The sequence below is a fragment of the Cryptomeria japonica genome, chromosome 1 (assembly GCF_030272615.1).
Source record: "Cryptomeria japonica chromosome 1, Sugi_1.0, whole genome shotgun sequence".
Lineage (NCBI taxonomy): Eukaryota > Viridiplantae > Streptophyta > Pinopsida > Cupressales > Cupressaceae > Cryptomeria > Cryptomeria japonica.
Genome location: NC_081405.1, coordinates 569,386,852 through 569,409,022, shown reverse-complemented (window position 1 = coordinate 569,409,022; position 22,171 = coordinate 569,386,852). Strand labels below are relative to the sequence as shown.

Here is a 22,171-nt window from a genome sequence, read left to right as displayed (position 1 = left end):
AACAAAAAGCCATCAAGATATGTTATACTCTATTTGTGATAGATACACAGGATGTCCTCAATAAGCCATCGAGATCTTCATATTATTTTGAGCTTAGCGCATGGGTGTGAGTAGAATCAGGGCTCTAATCAAGCCTCGAGACACAAATGCCACGATGAGAGCCCAAATAAAGACAAAATTGTAAGGAAGTACAATTTAAGATGCTACACTTATACTATTCTTCACTTTGATTAAAAAAACTTCAAACTTGAACAAACAAGCTTACTATATTTAGTCACCAAGCTCACTATATTTGGACTCTAGGCAAGTGAGAAGGATACTATATTTAAGCTCTAGGTAAATGAGAAGGATCCGAATTCTACTCAACACCCTAGCACATGGAAAAAATAAATGTTGTAAAGCACATTTTATAAAGCACGCTCTTCATTCCTTATTTTGCTTGTAGGAAGAGAGAAGTGATTTAAACCGTCGATTTGACATGAAAACAACCCACGTGATAAAGCTAACAATTTCATGGCTCGCGTTTGAATGGAGAAAACTTACGTAATAACTCCGTCATTCCACCTCTCTTCACAAGAAAAAAGAGAACACAAAATGTAAATCTGTCGAATGATTCCAGGTCGTAAGGAAAGAGGCCCAAAATTTCAAAATAGGCAACATATTTATCGATACTATGATCTTCCACTTCTACCGAGCTTAACAAGTCTTTCTCCCTAACAAGTGCTCATAATCTACATTTTGTAGCCTTATACGTGGCCCTACGTGTTACCCACCCCTTTTGAATCAAGTTACCTAAGGCAATATTAATTGTGCACGTCCCTATCAAATTAAAAGTATTAAAATTTAAAAATGTATTCCATTACATCATGGACCATATTATCTATCAATAATAGTTCAATCATTTGGAAATATGGTTTTTTTTTTTTTTATTAGTGTCATAAGATAGTAGTATTGTTATTGAATGGTTTTTTTAACAATTAAAATATAGAATGTGTGGCTACACAATTAATTGAAATAAATGTTAATGATCAAATTTGAAACAAACTGTTATTATTGTTAGTTAAAAGATTTAACTATCAAACTTTCACAATTAATTGCAACCATCCAACACAAGCATTAAAACTGATGTGTTTGTGATTAATTCTCAAAAAATTGCACTTATTGCTAGCCATACAGATACAACCAATAATAAATCAAACCACAGCTACTACAAATCACAAATAGATACAACTATACTTTTTCACTATCTCTTGATGCTGTCTACTAATCAAATATTACATTTTTGGAAACATAGTGCAGCCTTAATGGTTTCATGGAGCAGTATTGCTTACCTTAGTATACTAATTCTATAGCTAGGAAACTAGGGGTTCAAGGTATTGAGTTCAATAGACACCGAAAGCTTTGGATTAAACTTCTTATTGCTGATGATGACTACCTATAGTTGTTAAAAGCAACCAATCATGTGATACCACATTAGTTGCACAACTATGGCTCTCTCTTTTGCACAACCATTGGTCTCACCTTTTTTGAGGCTGTTTTTGGATACCTTGGCAAAAAGCATGCTGATGTGGCATCAAATTTGATGATGTGACCCTGAAACCTTAGTTATAACTAGAAGATTTGTCAAGTAAGGTGCTTTAAAAAATTGGTAGTGATTTGAAATTTCCACATATGATTTTGAAAATTGTGAAGTTAGGGTGCTCAACTATTCAGCCCTCTCCCCTACATATCACAAAAATAGAAGCTCAATTTATCAAATAATCAAAATATTTATCTACTGCATGACACTCAAATAATAAATGTAAAAACAGTCTTGTCAGGGAGCATCCCTGCATAGACAATACCCGTCATGATTGATTCCATTTCTCCTCATGAGAACAAAAACAAACAAAAAGGCATCAATATTTGTTATATTCTATTCGTGCAGGATAGACAGGACGTCGATAAGAAGCAGTCTTAAACCACACACAAAGCAACATATTAAATGTAATGAATGTCAGTCAACTCTAAATGTTTTAACACTTTTAAATCTAAGAGTCATCAAGATCTTGTCTTGGATATCTTCATTCTATTTTATGAATGTCGATGGACGGACTCCAGAACCCACATGTTGCGGTCTTGCCGTTTCCTGCGCTGGGCCACTACATTCCTTTGTTGGAACTCTCAAGGCTTGTTGCGTCCCAAGGTCTAACAATCAGCTATGTCACCACGCCCGCCAACGTACCCCGCCTGCAAGACTTCGTAGACGAAGCTGTAAACTGCGGTATCGATCTTCGCCTCCTAGTCCTTCCTACGCCACATGTGGAAGGCCTGCCAGAGGGCCGAGAAAGCTCCGACGTTTGTCCCCCAGAGTCCGACGGCAGCATATTTGCGCTGGCCAACAAGCTCCAACAACCCTTCGATGCTTGGATGGAACAACAGGGACTAGCGGCGCCGCCAGTCTGTGTTGTGTTCGATTCGTTCATGGGATGGGCGCGACAGAGCGCCGAAAAGTTTCATATTTCTTGCGTGGAGTTTAATCCATGCGGAGCCTTTGGAGTCAGCGGGTCCAACTCAGCCTCGCGCTCTATCATGCAGCGGGCGTTGGAGAAACAAGGGGAGGATTGTCTTGTGTTGAGCTTGGATCTTCCCAGGCCCCTAAGATTCAAAAGCAATGAGATAAACAAGGATTACTGGAGTGTAGACGGATGAATCCGATCACCAAGATTCTTTTGCCCATGTTACAGATCGTTGGTAAAGGCGGGTCGGGATTGATACTTAATACTTTCGAGGAGTTGGAGTCTGAGTATCTCCGGCACCTGAGAAACCTGACGGGAAAACCAGTGTGGGCTATAGGACCCCTGCTTCCGATGAGTTATTTCGGCGGAGCCGGTAATAAGGTTAGCACGCGTGGGAAAATAGCGGACATCGCGGCAGATGAGCTTGTCCGGTGGCTGAACTCTCAGAGCGCTAGATGGGTTGTGTACGTTTCGTTTGGGAGCGTGATCAACCTTTCTAAGGAACAAATAAAGGCCTTGGCCAGAGGGCTGGAAGGCAGCCAACAGCCCTTTGTTTGGGCTATCAGAATTACTGAATCCGGGAGCTCAGGCAACGCAGAGTATCTTCCGGAGGGCTTTCTGGAGCGAACAAAGGACCGAGGACTGGTCATATGGGGCTGGGCCCCACAGCTCCTGATTCTTTTCCATGCTTCCCTGGGCACCTTCATGAACCACTGCGGCTGGAACTCTACGCTCGAGAGCTTAAGCCTCGGAGTTCCCATAGCCGGATGGCCTATGTTTGCAGATCACATTTTTAACATGAGAATTTTGGCAGAAATGGGTGTGTGGGGATTCAGTTGTGTGAACATCTCGGTGGGATTCCAGACGAAGAAAAGGTGAAGGAGATTTTGAGACACGTGCTTAGTGATGACAAAGGTAAAGAGATGCGAACGACTGCGCAGAAGCTGAGGGACATGGCCAGAAATGCTGTTGAAGATGGGAGGGTCTTCGAAAGTGAATGTCCAGACGTTTGCAAGTGAAATGCGCAAGCTGCTGAAGATGAGAGAAGAACAATCAAGATTGCGCTAAATTGTGTACAAAGGCTGTTTCTGGTTTAGTAGTAGGAGTGAGTGGTATAATATGGTGTTAGCTATTGCGGTTCTTTATTTTGTATTTGCTTTAGGACTTTAGATTGAGTTAGTAAGTTTACGAGATAAGGGTGGGTTGGGTTGGTTTGTGTCGGTTTCTTTTGATTGTCATATTGAAGCTAAGTTGAAATGTAAAATTATTTTGAAAATGTTATTTGTCTTAAAAATACAATTGGATATATATATATATATCTATATATATATATAGTTAGTTAGTGCATGGGACATCTAGCTTAATTATCGCATCAAATAAAACAACCATTTGTTAAGCTTTATTTAAATACATGTTGATATTAGTTAGAATGTTTATGATAAATGTAATTTATATTTCATTAATATTACAATGATTTTATTTGTATTATGAAAAATATTGTTTGCATTTAATTACTAGCTTAAATAATGTGTTCTCATATAAGATAGTAAAAATGATCTTGTAAATGATATAAAATATTTCATTAATAAAACTGAGATGCAAATTCTTAAGATAAATATCAAAATTAAATTAATTTTAAGTAGAATATCAATAAAAATAACTTATCTTCTATAATTGTCTAAAACATCACAATTAATTATTTAAATATTAGAGGTTGAGAAGGGGATGAAACCAAGAGAGCTAATGGATTGATTAGATATTATATATTAGATATCAATCTTCATTAGACCAAGAAAAGTTGGGACTAGAGAGTGCTGGGAAGGATGGACAGTGGCCCACGGGATCAAAGGATCTATCACTAAGTAGAAAGGATTATAGATAGAAGGAGTATGAAGCTCTAAAAAATTTACAAACAAAGATTAAAGTGACCCATATGCAATAAACATATTTGCTTTTGTTGTTAGAAGATGAACTAACATTTTCAAAGGATCTAAACCATCAAATTAGAGGGCTTCCTTGTAATAGAAAAGGAGAGGCTAGAGAAGGTGGTCAAATTCTTGGTCAATCCTTGGGACAAGTGAAATTTAGGGAAGATGATGCATCCTAATTGGAGGAGGCATAAATAAGAGAGGAATATCAAAAGGAGGAAGAGAAATGATGGGGAGGGGAAGAAGAGGATAGGAAGGAAATTGACAAGGTAGTGACTATAATTGAATCAACTTGGCAACCCCAAGGATCCACAAATGAGTAAACATAAGAGAGGGAAATGCATCAGTTAGGGTTTGAAAGGAAGGGTGGTGAGTGTCAACAAGAACCTGGAGAAGTCCACCATTGTGTAGAGAGGAAGATGACTTCTACGAAAGGAAAGATAGAGAAGATATAGAATCTATAGGTGAGTGTTTAGGACTCTCAAAAACTTAGGACTTTCATACTGGGGATAAAGAAAATTCCTTCAATAAAACCTAAACTGGATTGTGGATCAAACTCTAGTATGAGAATTGGAAGGAAAAATATGTAAGAGCTCATTATTAGAGTAAGGAATGTTGAAGTGTAGAGGAAAATTACAGAACTAATGAATCTAGGGAAGGGAAGGGAAACCCCTTCCCTAGGGACCATGATTCTACTTTGATAAAATTTTAGGAGCCTAAATGCCCCTAACAAGAGGTGTTTGCTCAAGCGAATAATTAGCTTGATCGAGGATAAATTGATAATGCTACAAGAAACCAAGCTAGCTAGGAAAGAAGTAGAAATCTTCATTAAACCATCATTAGTCTCTATTAGGGTTTCAAGTAGAAATTGGTAGAATCATAAAAAAAATTGGCATTTTGTCCTCCTTAAGGCCTCAATTTATGTTGCACGAGTAAACACTAGGTCTTGACTCTTTGTATGCTTATGTCCTTGAACCCTAAACCCTTGTGCTTGTATTTTTTGTGTTTAATTGTAATTATCAACAACATATTCATCATAACATTGAGGGTTCTAGGTCATGCATTTACTCTCCATATTCCTTGGCTATTGATCAAATTGAGCTCCTAAATGTTTCCTAAAGTCAAAAAATTGATTTTTCCTATGTCCATGACTCGCTTTTATTTTATAACTAAAGTAAGATCAATGATTCATATTGGCTTGTCAAGCTCTAGAATTGTCAAATCTATCAAATTCATGGGGTTACACTAGTTGTTGATTTATTATATTCCCAGCTGAAACTCCAATAAAAGTAGTCATCTCTAGAATTTGGTCTCAACTTTTAGAGGCCATACTCTATGAGACCATCCCATATTTTAAGAGGTTTCTAAGTTAAAAACTCAACAAGTTTGTAAACCTCATTTATTACATGACCTTCTCAAATACTAGTACATAAACACATGATTACAACTAGATTAGACTAATAGATAACTATCAGATATATCTAAATATTTAAACACCAAATCCAAACTTGTTTCAATAGCTACACTCAATTATATAAAAACAACATAAAATTTTGGCACTCTATGGTCATATAAATTAAAATCTACATTAAATATTCCATGTTATCTCAATCTAATCTTATTGTTTTGTTTTTATCGTATTTTATTCTTTGATGGACTTGGTGGATGATGATTCATACTCTATCTCCTTAATTTCCCATGCTTAAAAATGTCATAAATAATGTATAACTATTCATTTTTATTGATAAAGAGGATATAGGTCAACTACAAGATAACACAAAGCTATAAGACACATGAAACATGTATTCAACCAAGTGTACAACATTCTCCAAATGAAATATGATAGAAAAATAGAAGAGAATATCCTCATTAAATTATCTTCATATCTTATTAGGTACCTAAGTTACCTCAACTTGACACCTTCATTAGTGCAAAATCCTAGAAGGCTAGTGCAAGTGACAACCATACAAACATATCATCTCAATAAATAGATAAAGACTATACTTAACTCTTTTAAAAACCAATATCTCATGAATTGTGAATATTGCATCACCCCTTGCTTCCACAACATACCCTCCAAATTGTGAGACTCAATAAGCACTTGAAAAAAAAGTTTCATCTTGTTTGATAATCCGATAGCTACTTACACATGAACACATAGTGAAAACAAAAATATTTGATTGATAACAATTATTTCTAATACATCATTGATGAGCCATCATTATCTCCTTTTGAAATCCATAAATAATCCTGCCACAATTATTATTATTATTTTCCTTTACTATTTCCTTATCATTCACATGTCAAAAGTTCATTTTTTTCCTTATTATATATTAATCCCCTTAATTTTTACTTATGATTCGTATTCTTTTGATGCTATTTATATTCACTATTATCATCTATCTCTTGTTGTTCCCTTTTTCTCTATAAAAAGTCTCACCTTGGGTTTTTCCTCCTTTTCCCCTTATAATACTTAACCTAATCGTAAAATCCCTTTCATATCTTTATTACATTAATTGTATGAATTTAATTTTTTTATTTTCTGTATTTGTGTTGATCTGTTCTATTCCCTTTTCCATAATTTCATTTATAGACACTAAAATACTCAACTTCATTTCTATCTCCACATTTATTTCAAACCCACTTTACTTTTTCATTAATCCATATATTTAGCTAAATAAACCCTCTTTATTTTTAACTCCCAATCGATTTCTCCCAAGATTGCATTTATGGCATCTTTTCTTTTTGTCACTTATATTTTTCTATAAGATGTTCTTATATAATTAAAATTAGTATTATTGATAAGTTTGAATATTATATCTAACATTTCATCCCATATGTGTATTTCTTGAATACCCACAAGGTGAATAACTAAGGTGGGCTCTCCATTAAAAATTCTAGTTAGTATTGTCTCTTTCATAAATTTTCAACATACTTGATATGTATAAACATTCTTGTATAGTCCATATGAGTGAAAAACAGAAAAACAATAAAAAATCATAAATAGAAACTTGCATTTTTCTAAGAATTTGGACCATATCATTTAGCTGTTCATCTAGGATTACAATGTCATCCTTGATGCCATTAGGTTTATGAGTGGCCTTTCCCTAGGATCGTAGTTTGATATTTTTTTATTTATATGTTTTAACATTTTATAATTTTAGTTCTTAGTGCACACTTATCTATTTAGTATGTGTATTTGTGTGCATCTTTTATTTTTCATTCATCTATTTTTTGATTCTATTTCATCTGCTAATCTTGTTCTTGTTCTTGATCGATCCCCTACAAAATTTTCTGGAAGAGTTGCTATTGAACTGTGCCCAACTGCAATTGCACATATTTGTCTCCTTGAAGGAAAAGTACAATAATATACAGTCTCCATACTAATGGTTTTTTATCTACTAACAATGTGGGTTTCATCAGACAATATTTGGGCAGGATTTCATGGAAGATCGTGATTCCTTTGTACAATGACCAACCAAATTCTGAACTTTCCTTTCATGATCATGTTTCTCACAACTGATTATTAGGCCAAACAGAGTGGGCATTTTCAACTAATGATGACGCGGTGCATTACAATGACCAACTGAATTGTAGAGTTTCTTTAATGATCATGGTTCTCACAACAGATAGGGGAAAGCTTCTTCTGCCTTATACTCAAATGTACTTTTGAGATGTGGAGAACAGATACTTAAAGTTGCCTCCGAAATCTTTGAAGTCTGTCCTACCAAGCTCGCAGCTGATGTTTTGGAGGCTTTGTCGCTGTGATTAGTCAGTATCATCCAATCATAACCCACTAAGTTTGATTTTTGACAGTTAATTGTTAAATGTTGATCAATTTTCTGTAATAACATTGCATAAGGGAGAAATCCTCAAATAATAGTGAATTGTGATTGGCTGGGAAAACTCAGTTTAAACACTGTTTAGCGCATATGCCTTCCGCTATAGTTCCATGCTGGGCAGGAACTAATAAAACGGCAAACATTTAAGAATTCAAAATATGATGTCGGAAAGAGATGGTAATAAGCAACAACTCCTATAGATAGAAGATAAATATTCAACATTCTCTAGCATAGGAGACTTCGAATTTTTTTGAACTTGCATCTCTGAATTCTGTGAATTTAGTTAAACTTGAACTTGTTGATTCGCATGGAAATTCTCCATGCAAATCGGGCATGAAAGGCCTACGTCAACATCAGCATGTGAAATGAGTGGGTGGGTAGAGAGAAATCAACATTAGTTCGATCCTCCGCCATCGCAAGCAATTTTTCTGATGTAGGTTTTGGTCTGTTCGTTTGAAACTTAACTGGTTCTCGAGATTTGAAAGAAATTAATTTTCCGTGCTAAGAAGTTAAGACGAATTAAGAAAAATTCTTCTTCTTTCACCAAATATATCAGAGTATACATTAACCGTCACATTGTGTTGGCTCACTATTTGTGTCATTTTCTTGTGGAAAATAAATTTAATAAATGTGAGGTAGTGGCCGCTATTATTTTTTAGTATTTAATTAAATTTTTAAATAGTTTTAATCATAATTATTACTTAATTTTACTATCATTTAAAGAACAGTGAAGACATGAAGGAAACATTTAAGAGATGGTTCTCTCCCTGGACCTAGAAAGAGAAAGCATAGAAGGAGATCAAAATTTGCAATCTAACCCTAGGAACTTGGATCTAGAAGAAGGAGAATGGATAGAAGTGAAACCAATAGAATTCGATCCAGGGAAGGATAAAATGCTGAATACCATAAACGAGAACCAATAAGAGATGAACAGGGACGTTGATAGATTAAGTGAGGAAGGGCTTACCTTTCTTAAAAATGAAGTTGAAGCCATTTGAAAGGAAATAGATAGAATATTGGTAGTTAAGTGAGAAGAGCTTAACCAACATAATTTAGACAATGGAGGAAACAAAAAGGAAAGCAAAGAGAAAATCAAGAAATTTGCTCATGAGTCTACTCAAAAGGAGGATAAAATAGAACAAGAAGGAAAAAAAACAATGAAGAAATTGAGGGCATTCAAGACAAAGGAGAGAATTACATGAAATCAACATACTTCGAATTAGAAGCGCTAAATGAAATCCTAGAAATTTCACAAACCCTACAACAAGAAGATGAGGAAACTACTAAGGAGAAATTGAAAGTGGTTACACAAATTATGGATTTAGATGAATTGGAAGAAGCAAACCATGAAGCTTTGTTTGGTGTCAAGGAGCTTCAAGAGGAGATGGAAGAAGGGGAAGAAAACATGAGAGGAGGTCTTTTCCAAAATATAGCTAATAGAAGAAAACCAAATTGTGGGATGACATCAGGAAAGAGGAAAGGTAGAAAATCCTTGTGGAGCTAAGATCTAAAGATGGAGAGGCAGAGGATCAAACCAAAATTACAACACTTTTGAAACTAGGGAAGGGCATCACCCTTCCCTAAGGGTCATGATTCTCCTAACGTGGAATGTTAGGGGCTTAAATACCCCTAACAAGAAAAGCTTGGTTAAGCATTAGATCTTTGCATCAAAAGAAGACATCATTTTTCTATAAGAGATTAAATTAACCGATGATGAAAGGAACCTTCTCCTCAAGAAACATGGTAATTAAAAATCAGCATGGGTCCAATCAGAAGGAGCCTCAAGGGGGCTTGCAATTCTTTGGAAACCAATGAGGTTTACTTTGATAAAATGATAGATTAGAAGAATTGGATTGCAGGGAGAATCAAAAGCTTGTCCTTCAACCTAAGTTTCACATTAGTGAATGTATACAAGCCAGTCTCCAAAATCATAAAGAAGGAAGTATGGGAGGAGTTGGAAATTTTCCTTTATGTCTATCCTTCTCCTCACAATATTATTAGAGGGGATTTCAATGCTATACTCTATTTGGGAAATAAAACAAATGGAATAAAGAGAATCAATCAATCACAGTTAGACTTTTAAGGGATGGATAAATAGAAACAACTTGTTAGAATTGAATTAGGAAAGGGTATATATTGTTGGAACAATAGGCATCAAGGATTCAGTCATATTGCTAAAAAGTTGAATAGGTTTTTCTTCCAAGGGGAGTTTTCTACCTTTACCTTTGGTCTTAAAGCCTCTATCATGCCATGTTCTCAGTTTGATCATTTCCCAATTTAGTTAATGATATATAAAGGGATAGGAAACTAGTATGTTATCATGCCATGTTCTCAGTCTGATCATTTCCCAATTTAGTTAATGATATATAAGGGGATAGGAAACTAGTATGTTACCCCTTCAAATTTGAAAATATATGGATGTGAGACATATATTTTTTCAATAAGACGGAGAATTGGTGGAAGGAAGAGCAATTATTTGGCTCCAAACTCTTTTTCTTTGTAGAAAAGCTCAATCCATCAAGTAGATACGTGACAAACGGAATAGAGAGAATTTCAAGGATATTTTAATATTACATTCCAAAAGGGATTGAACATTTATGGTACAATAACCATAAAATTAAAATTTAAGCTTCATAAATGTCAACTATTTCAATTTAATATTTTTTTCACTTACACAAGTTCAATTTATAGTTCTACGCAATAAATATTTTACAATAATATCTATGTCCATTTTCTCTGTAGTAAAATTAATTATTAAAATAGTAAAAATATATTAGTAAAAATTGTCTAGTTAAAAATGGTTGAGTTATTATTTCTTATTTAGAAGCCTTGTCATTTTGTATTTAATTTATAACCTAACATAAATTAGGTTGTGACTTTAATGATTTATAGCTCTTCTATATATTTTTTAAAATAATCATAAGTATGTTTTCTTGGATTTACATCATTTAGGCATTCGTTTAGAAGCATGTTTATTTTCTTCTTTGGATCAATTTATTTCTCAACATTGTATAGCAAATAAATTATTATTTTCTCTATATGAGTTAGGTATTTTTGTTGTAGTGTTTTTTTAAGACTAATGGAATTCAACAATTAATTCCAATATTATATGAGGAAAAAAAAAGGAAACTTGTCTTTCCCAATAGAACTAATGACTCTTTTTTTTTAAAATAATACAAAATAAAGACTCTTTATAGATGACAATATCTAGTTTTCAAATATATAATTTCATTTCTTTCTATAGTTATAAAAAATCTATATCATAATCAAACTTCATCATAATACTCATGTGAAAATATAAATTATATATTTGAAAGCTAGATTCAAAATCTAAATTTTCAATAAAAAAAAGCTCCCTTAGTTTAACCAAAAAACTAAATCAATTTCTTGCATTTATAGATAGACAATTTTTTTTTTATATAATATTCTCTATATAAAATGTAAAAGCTTTTTAAAATCTTATACTTTTATGCTAAATATATATTTGATTTTTATCTCACTCAAATGAAATGTTTCCATTCAAATTTTTAATTATAAATTTATAACTAACAAAAACTAAAATCATTCTTTATTTAAATGAAAAAATACAATTTAAATATTAATAATAATAAACTACTTGATATTATAAAAAATATTATGTAATTTCACAAATTTATTTTCAAATTAGTATGCAGAGAAATGTAATTTACAATGGCACCTACCCATCTTTCTTATACATGTGTCAATAGATACTTTAAAAAAGAAGTTAAAGGGTAAAATCTAAATTAAAAAGAAACTTTCTATTATTATTTATTAAATGCAAAAAAGAAATTAGCAACTTCTTCTTATTATTTATTAAATGAAAAAAAATACATTTAAAGTCTAGATTTAAAAGAAACTTCTGATTTTAAAAATTATGTTTTTAAATCTATATTTAAAAGAAACTTCTATTATGGTTTGCATGCAAACAATTTCATATTCTAAAATAAGACTAAATTCTAACAATTATATTTTTAAATCTAGATTTAAAAAAATTCTAATTTAAAAAATCAGAATATTGGCCTCCGCTGGGGAGAACGTGAAAGTGATCTACGATTATTATTCTCTGCTGGAGGAGACCTTGAATTTCTTTCATCTTCATCTTGCCTTTCTGAACTCTCTGAACTTCGATTTCTCTGTTGACGCGAATTTATTGATTCCACTTCAGTCCTACAGGTTGGACAAGTGCTATTCTCTTCCAGCCATGACTTAATACAATGAGAGTGGAATAAGTGACATTCATGACAGGGCATCTTACAAACCTCACTTCCCACTTGGAAATTCTCCTTACAAATAGGGCATGAAAGTCCTGCATCAACATGCCCATTCAATTAATATTACATGTTCATTTAATTCAATTGTTAATAAATAGGATATAAATCCAATCAAACGGATTTCAATATAAGAAATAACAAAAAAGTTGTTCAAGCTCATAGTACGTTAGTATTAGGTAGAAAGGCAAATAGGTAGGAATCAAGAAAGACTTAAACTTTTTAGAGTATATTCTATGACTTGAGATATACAATCAATAATATCGTGGTGACTAGTACATTTATTGGGATAGCTATAATCCATGAATGATTTTAATGAATACGTAAGAATGTATGAATCTATAGATAAGTGGAATATAAATGTATTGCAATGTAAGTAAATCAATAAGTAAATAGAAAGAAGGAAGGAGCTTAATTTTGCTTTAAATTGCATCATCTTATAATTAATGTTAATATATTAAATCAATCCCTTAAAATAGGTACAAAAAAAATGTCAAATAACATATGTGTTTAGATTTTATATTTATCTTTTTCCTCCACTTTTACTTGTATGTGAATCCTAAAATAATCTTTGTATCTTCAAGTATGTTACAATCATAAACATCTATGAAAAGTAAATATGTCTAGACATAAATGGATATTGTAAGAGGTTTCTATACAGTGATGAACCTTGTAGGATGTTATCATGTAGGTTCATTCATTACCCTACACTATCCATAAGAACCTATAAATATAGAAAAAAAATTCTTTTAGAAGCTCTTGTAATGCAACCAGCTATAATATAAAGAAAACTTCACTTTCAATAATGAAAAGTGTTCAAAGAAGATGAAATAAAGTTGAAGAAATTATACCCATAAGAAACATTGTAATAACTTTTGCACTAACCAATCATAAGTTAAAAAGGTGTGTGAGGTATGAACACATATCCCTCTAGTTTTAATGAACGAATCTATGTATAAGAAAATATATTTTTTTGCGAAACTCAACAAGAGAACATTACCAAAAGGATATGTACCCTATAGCTAGTTACAACTAAAAAAATAGAAGAAATTGGAGAAGAGGGGAAAATAATACATGAAATTTCCAAGTGAGCTAAGCATTTAATCATGTAAAGAATTGGTCCATTAGAATGCAATGTCCATATGATTAGAGTCATGTAAAATAGGTCCATATCAAGTTGAGAAGGATCTAGATGGTTTTAACTATATATTTTATTGTTAATTTTTGTATTTTTGTCAATTTTTTGAATTTTTTAACTATTATTAAATTTTCTAAATCAAATTATAGAATATATTTTTATCCTTTTAAGTCCCTCATGATTCAACCAAATAAGTATGGTTTTGACTTATAAGGCCAACCCATGGCCATTAGGCTCATCTATGGGTCTAGTCTAACTAGATTATTTTTATCCTAATCTATATATACTAATATATCTTAATAGTATTTTTCCAGTTGATATTATTTACAAATATTCTAGTCATAGAGAAGCAACATGAGGCCAATACATGATGTCATGAGAACTTATTTGATACTAATACAAGCTCCTTATGAGTACACATTACAGAAATCACCTCTAGAAGATCAAGAATCACTACATAGAAATACACTTTATTTAGAAACTATTGTTGAAAGTATGTTGCAAATATGTGCTTGAGAGTTATTTGAGAGATGTGGTGTCATTGATGTCAACATATTTCTCCGTTTGACACAATGATGCAGTGAAGTTCAATGACTTAATTTGTTCAACATGATGAGGTTCAAAGTTTGTGGATTAAAGGGTTTGTAGAGAGTTGTCTTTAGTTGATTCAGTTCAAGTGTTAGAGGTCCACATGGAGATTTGATTGAGTTATGGGTATTTTTGTTGTGATTGGTTTTTCAGTTATTTAGTGGTGACACAGTGTTGGAAATTAGATCTACATTATCTCGCATTGTAATATCTTGATCTGTGAATTTGGAGGTATGTCTGAGACATTGGTGTGTGTCCTCAATTCAAATGGTTTGTGGTTTGGAGGCCTACAAGTAATTCTTCAAGGTTGAAAGTCATTATAGTTAGTGTTCTTGAGGTCTGTTATAAAGATGTTGATAATTGATGATTGCATCATCATGAAACTTTTAATTATACTTTATACTTAAACTTTTAATGTTTTATGTACTAATATGTCTAGTGGCATACTTAAATGCATGCATGTTTACTCTTTTCTGCTATTATATGCTACTTATGAGGGAAAATATTATAAATAAGTATCTTTTGATTAAATGTTGTACTCTCTACTTATATACATGAATGGATGGTTAAATGATCATAGTAATATCAATATGTTTTGTTTTATCTTCATAAATACATTTTTGAATGTGTTTTAAGTTAACAAGCAGGCTAGTCCAATTCAGTTGCCACAAAATTGATGATAACCCTTGATTGTTCCAAATAGAAGATCCCCTTGATCTTCTCTAAACATAGTTTCTCAACTTTCTCTGAGAACTTTAACTTCTCTCTAGCATTGTTTAATTTCATGTTAAGTATTCTTCAGTTTTGTTTTGCAATCATTATTCTGCTTTAAGTGAGCAACCTTAGTTTGAATTTGAATAAAGGATATATATTTAAATATCCCCTTGCTTTCTTCAAGGAAGCTAGTTAGAAATAGGCAACAATTTAGTAAGTTAGCCAGCAGTAGAGTCTCATATTTTGTAGTCTATTTTACTTCCTCCTGGAAGTATACTTTAATGAAAATCAAAAGTTGATCTAATAATTCTTGTATTTGGATCCCACCAAAGGAAGAGCAGGGCCCACTTGACCAAAGGGAGGTGATCCTTGCATTATTTCTTTTGCATTTTCAGTTCAATTCATTAAAGTTGATTTCATTATATTTAGTTTACATGATGAAGAATTATGAGTAACTAGGAATCTGATTACAAAAGTTATAGTTATCCATTCCTCATGTAAATAATGTTTTGGTAGATGAATGTTAAGAAGTTTCAGTTTTCATGTTTGTTTAATTACTTTTTAGTAAATGCATTATGTTTCCAAAATAGTTATCAAGATGATGAATTTAGAATTAAGAAAAGAGCAAAAACAATGTTAGATTAAATCATGGAATTTAGTTGCTTTCATGTTTATTAAACTAGGTTTTATTTCTCATGCTCATAATATAGGTTTCATTTCTTGCAAGCGTAAAATAGGTTCACTTTTTAGAATTTAGTTATAGATTTGAATTCATAGGAAATTAGATATTGTACAATATTTTGATTAGATAATTCCATGGTTAAATCTTAACTTTGTTCACTTCGAACTCTTGATACCAAGTCTGAATTCTTCCTAGGATAGTTGGTTTTGTTAATTTATGTTAATAAAGTGTCTTTTAGTCTTAAAACTCAATCACAAGAGAGAGCTCCTAGTAGCTCTAGAAGGAGCATGATCCAACCAAAGTATACAAAAGGTGTGTTGAAGGACTCAATGATGACATGAGTTGAACAATTTTCTTACGAGGAACTGATGATGAATCAAAAGAAGCTTTAAACTTAATGGGTAATAGGGATATTAATAAAATCCCTCTAGATGAAATTATTGATATTTGCAGAAAGTACTCTAGGATGAGAGTAGGGACTAGAGGTTCTATAAGAAACAAATCTTTAGGACCTGATGTGTCACAGGTAATGGAAGAGTTAGCAAACTTGAAAACTAATATACTCCTCCATCTTAATACTCGGGTAGATAAACAAAGCACTAAACCTTTGGCCATCTATTGTTCAAAGTGTAGGGGAAAACATGTTTTAAGGGAATTCCCATTGAATCAGGTTGATCTCTATGAAATTTGTGAAAAGAATCATGCAACAAGCTCTTACAATCTATTACTAGAGAGTAAGAATCATTTGAAGAAACCCCCAATAATTGAATAAGAGCTTAATTATGTTGGTTAGAGATCATAGAATATAAGATTTAATTTTGATTCAGGACAATCCGGTCCTAGGAATAACTAGAATTATAATCAATGGACCCCTCCCTTTACAATGCAACCACCTCCTACATCTTGGGGACCTCTAGAGTGGGCTAGTCAACAATGGAATCAACCACAATGGAACCAATCCTAGCAGCAAAATCAACCACAGTGGTAGTAGAATCAACCTTCATGGCAACAAAATCAAGGCCCAAAGTGACCTTGGGGACAACCGCAACCTCTTATCACTAGTACAGATATTGCTAATGAGTAGGTGAATCAACCTCAGATTCCAGCACAACTAGTTCCAAATCCCAACAATAATCATCCTCAATAAATATTCAATACTAATATCAATGCCCTTGGTTTGAACGTGATAGAAGTTAATAATATTCAATTAAGGAATCATAATGTTCTATCAAAATATGATACCAAGGTGAATGAAAACACAGAGAAAACAAAGATAGAGGAACATACATCTGATAAAGAAAAGGAAATGACTAGTGAAACCCCATATCCAAAATGTTTGGACATACCATAGAAAGCTCCTGATTCCTCTTGATCTAATCATATCAACATGGTAGATTCACCACTTCTTCGAGAGTTGAAAATAATTAACATAGAAATTCCTTTGTTGCAAACTATCAAGGATATTCCCAAAATAAATCAACTTATTAAGTCACTCTGTGTAAAGACATGTGGAAGGAAACATAAATTTCCACCCACAATATAGGTAGGAACTAAACTTAATGATGTTCTGTCAAGAAGGTTGCTTCCTCAAAAATATTGTGATCCTGGGAGTCCCGTGATTACCTTGAGCATAGGGGAAATTGAGATACCTAATGTGTTAATTGATTTGGGAGCAATCATAAATGTTATCACTGTAGATACAATAAAGATGTTAGGCATGACTAAAGCTCAACCAACAACAACTGTACTTCAATTAGAAGATCAGTCTACTACTAAACCTGAAGGTGCTTTGGAAGATGTCATAGTCACTATTGATAACTGGGATTATCTAGTAGATTTTTAGTTCCTTAAGGCTTGAAAAAGGGCATTGGGATATTCAGTCATACTAGGAAGACCTTTGTTAGCAGTTTTGTAGTAGCACTAATAGATTGCAGATCTAGTAGTATGATCATTTCCAATAATCATAAGTAGAAGGAATTGACACTATATGCTCCAGAAAAACCAACCATTCATTCTAGCACTCAAGAATGGATTGGTGACGATATGGATTTAGAAGGGGATGGAGTTGTTGAATTAGCCACGGTCACTTTGATCAAACATAATGAGGAGTATGAGGAATATGTATCAAGGAGAAAAAATGGATAGTAAAGGACTTAATGAAGAAATTAAGGAAAATCCTTTGGAAAACAAAGTCAAGAGGGGAAGCCACAATGAAATCCTATGTCATAATAATTTGTACCCTTGTCCTCTTAATACACTTATTGAAGATCTAGTTGAAGGGAAAAATCATACGAAATATTTTAATTTAAGTAGACAAACCTCTCTTCATTAATTCATCTTTGCCTTTGACACAAGAGGAAAAGTTAAAACTTACTTCGGAGAAACATGCAAAGGTATTTTCTTGGGGATATAAAGATATGAGAGGAATACATCCTTCAATCTGTACACATTACATCTACACTAAAGATGTCAAGCTTGTGAGACAGGGACAAAGGCGAATCAATCCAGCTTTGAAGGATTTTGTTAAAACTAAAATAGAAAAACTAATACAAGTAGGATTTATCTACCCAATTTCTGATAGTCAATGGGTTTCACCATTAGTCATTGTGCCTAAAAACAATGGGAAGTGGTGTGTTTGTGTTGATTATAGGGAGTTGAACAAGGCCACTAAAAAGGATTATTTTCTTTTACCCTTCATTGATCAGGTTCTTGATAACCTAGTTGGTAGTAATTATTTCTCTTTCTTGGATGGTTTTAGTGGATATAACCAAATACAAGTGGCTCATGAGGATCAAGATAAGACAATATTTACATATCCTTGGAGAAATTTTGCATATAGAATCGTGCCATTTGGACTCTATAATGCATCTACCACTTTTCAAAGAGCAGTTTTAGCTATTTTCATTGACTTAACTACTTCATGTGTAGAAGTTTATATGTATGATTTCACGGTACATGGGAAAATATATGACGAGGCATTAGAAAGTTTGAACAAAGTGTTATAGAGATGCAAAGATAATAGTTTATCACTTAATCATGAAAATTATCTCTCATGACTATAGAAGGGATTGTGTTAGGAAACCATATCTCTAAAGAAGGTATTAAGGTAGATCCAAGAAAGGTGGAAGTTATCCAATAAATTGAGGTTCCAAAAACTCAAACTAATGTTAAAAATTTTCTTGGAGATGCAGGTTACTATAGAAGATTCATTGAGGGATTCAATAGAATTGTTGAACCATTGTTTAAGTTGCTCAAAAAGGATTCAAAATTTTGTGGACAAATGATTGTCAAAAATTATTTGAAACAATAAAACATTCTTTGACTACCTCACCGATAATCAAGGGACCTGTTTGGGGAGAACCATTCCATATACATGCAGATGCATCCAATTTTTCTATTGTAGAATTCTTGGGACAAAAAGACGAGAATGGAGAAATGCATGTTATATATAACATCAACAAGAATTTGAGCCCAGTTGAGAGGAATTATACAACAACTAAAAAGGAATTTTTATTTGTTGTATATGCAATAACCAAATTTAGGTATTATATTACTAGCTATAAAAATTTTATTCACATAGATCATGTAGCCATTTGTTATTTGATGAATAATAAGATGGTTGTTACTTCTTAAAGAATTTGATATAACCATTGTGAATAAACCAAGGAAGGATAATATTGTAGTTGATTTCCTCTCAAGAATAGTTTTGCAGAGAAATAATGAGCCAGTGAATGATACTTTTCTAGATAAATATTTGTTTGTCATTTCGATACAGTCACCTTGGTTTGCTAATATTGCAAATTATCTTGTAACAAGGAAGTGCCCAAGTCATTTTAATCCTAAGAAAAAGAAAAGATTAGTTTGTGAAAGTTCTAGATTTCAATGGATTGATGGTCTTTTATTCAAAATATGCTTTGATCATGTTCTTCATAGATATGTACAAGAAATTGATGTTTGTGACATTATTCGCGCATGTCCTAATGAACTAGAAGGAGAAAATTATTTATTTATTAGAATAGTTCATAAGATCCTAGGAGTAGGCTACTTTTGGCCTTCCATGACTAGAGATGTTTCATTTTATGTGAAATATTGTCATGAATGCCAATGCATGGGGAGACCAACAATAAGAATGGAGATGCGACTTCAACTGCAAATAATCTTAAAACTATTTAAAAATGGGGAATTGACTTCATGGGACCTGCTGATCCTCCTTCCAAAGGATATCACTAAATTTTGGTTTGTACAAATTATGTGAAAAAATGGGCCGAAGTGAAGGCATTGCCAGCAACAAGAGAGGATAAAGTAGCTGACTTTCTATATAAGCATATTCTGTAGAGATTTGGTGCACCTAGGGAGATAGTATATGATCAAGGACCACAGTTCATGTCTTCTATAATGGAGGCTTTCATATACAATTACAAAATGACGCACCAGAGGTATTCAATATATCACCCACAAGAAAATGGTCAAGTTGAAGTCACCAATCATGAATTGGAAAATATAATAACAAAGGATGTCTCACTGAGGAAATCAAATTGGTCAAATAGATTGGATGAGGTAGTATGGACATATAATACAACTTGGAAGACTACCACAAGATTTTCTTCATATGAATTGGTATATGGGAAAATTCTTGTTATAACAATTGAATTTGAATTAAGAACATTGAGAACAAAATAGGAAGTTGGAATTGATCTGTCCAAAGTAGAATAGTCCAAAATTTTGTAGCTAAATAGATTGGATGAAATAAGAATGGAAGCTCTACATCATATAGAATCAATTCAGAGTAAAAAAAAACTATGGCATGACAAACATATTGTCTCTAGATGGTTCCAAAAGGGAGATTGGGCACTATTATTTGATTCTTGGTTCCAAGAATTTAAAGGAAAATTTTATACAAGATAGTTGGGCCCTTATGAAATCAATGAATTTTATGATAATCGTGCAATTTAATTAATGCATATTGATGGTGAAAGAAGAACTATGTTGGTTAATGGTCAACGTCTCAAGTTATAGCACAAACTAGCATCCAAAAAAGAATTCCTTTTTGAACTACAATCTAGGATTGAACACCTTATAATGGAGGACATCACTTCTATGATGAGATCTAGTTCTGAATGATTCTAGCAAGAAGATAGAATAAAGGAGATAAATTAAAAACTAGAAGTGGCAATTTATCTCCCAAAAAAGAAATCGGGGAAGATTGAAAACTAGAAATGGCAGTCTACCTCAGGGGTGAGTCGAAAACCAAAAATGGAGATTCATACCTAAGGAAAAAATTGAAAACTAAAAATGACGGCTTTTCCTGGATCAACTACAGTTTTCTCTTGATGACTCCTAATTGCTCTCAATTTTTCAGAAATAAGTCTTTTGCCAGAACAGTGCTCCTCTTGCTACTGATAGTTTCTGATGCTGAAAGTTTTGAAGATTGTTTCATTATTTAATGTTTACTTGGTTCGTACAGAAAGAGCCTTGATTAACTCCTGATCAACTTGTCAATTTTACTAATAAATTGATATTCCTAATGGCTCCTAATCAATATGTTTCTTTTCTTTAGTAGTAAAATGATCAGTTTTGCATGATGGCTCCTGACCAGTATACATTAATTGTTAAAAGGTAAACATTTATCATAGGTATTATTTTCGAAATATTATGTTCTAATTTTGTTTGTGGATATTAAAGTAGGCAATAGTAGATTTTGTTTGTATAAAGTTTTTGCCAACATTTTAACCATATTAATGTTATAACTTAAAAATTATTACACAAAGAGATAAGGAATAGGTTGGAATGACATTAGTTGTCATTTCAAATTCTAAAAAGTAATGATTACAATTATTAACACATATATTAGAGTCGTTGTCAACTCAACAATGAAGAACACAAATAGACAATGAAGGGGGGTGAATCAGTGTATTTTAAAACTTTAAGTTCAATGTACATATTTAAAGGATGTAATGCAAATATAAACACACACACACAAGAGCACATCAAATAACACTAGATGTACGAAGAAAACCCAATGTGGGAAAAACCTTGGTGAGAATAGTTGTTGGAGTCTATTTCTCCAAAATAGCCTCACAATAAATAATAGTTTACAATGCTTAGGGCACCAATCCAAGGAGCACCAACCCCTGAAACTTTAGGGGTCGGGGCACGAACCCCTCATTCTGTGAGCATCAACTTAAAGGAGCACCTACCCCTGCACTGAGCACCCACTCAAAGATTTACAGTGATTGTTTAAGTTTATAATGCAATGACAAAGCCTTGTTACAAATGAGTTTTGTAACACTTACAAATTTCTCATATTGTGAGAATGACTTTCTCCGTTAGGATCAATCAAGAAGGAAGACTAAGAGAGGGGGGGGTGAGTCTTCACTGGATCACAGATAATTAAAATCCAAAATATAAACTGATAAACTGCAGCAATGATAGATAAGAAAATTAACAACACAACACGCAATACCAATATTTTTGACGTGGAAAACCCGATTA

General features: G+C 32.8%; 2 protein-coding genes across 2 annotated transcripts in view; both read left to right on the top strand.

Annotated features, from left to right (window-relative positions):
- The first annotated feature begins 2,079 nt into the window (after positions 1–2,079).
- LOC131858092 (UDP-glycosyltransferase 73D1-like) lies at positions 2,080–2,691 on the top strand. Its single transcript, XM_059211064.1, has one exon. The coding sequence runs from the start codon at positions 2,080–2,082 to the stop codon at positions 2,689–2,691; it is 612 nt and encodes a 203-aa protein (XP_059067047.1).
- The window catches only part of LOC131039759 (scopoletin glucosyltransferase-like), a 56,951-nt gene continuing 37,467 nt past the window's right edge, over positions 2,688–22,171 (top strand). The window contains exons 1-2 of the mRNA XM_059211061.1: positions 2,688–3,318; positions 3,363–3,505. Coding sequence (XP_059067044.1) covers positions 2,688–3,318; positions 3,363–3,505 — 774 coding nt within the window. The remainder of the gene's footprint in view (positions 3,319–3,362; positions 3,506–22,171) is intronic.

Coding starts and splice junctions, on each gene's coding strand:
- LOC131858092 (XM_059211064.1), top strand. CDS start 2,080: ATGTCGATGGACGGACTCCAGAACCCACATGTTGCGGTCTTGCCGTTT.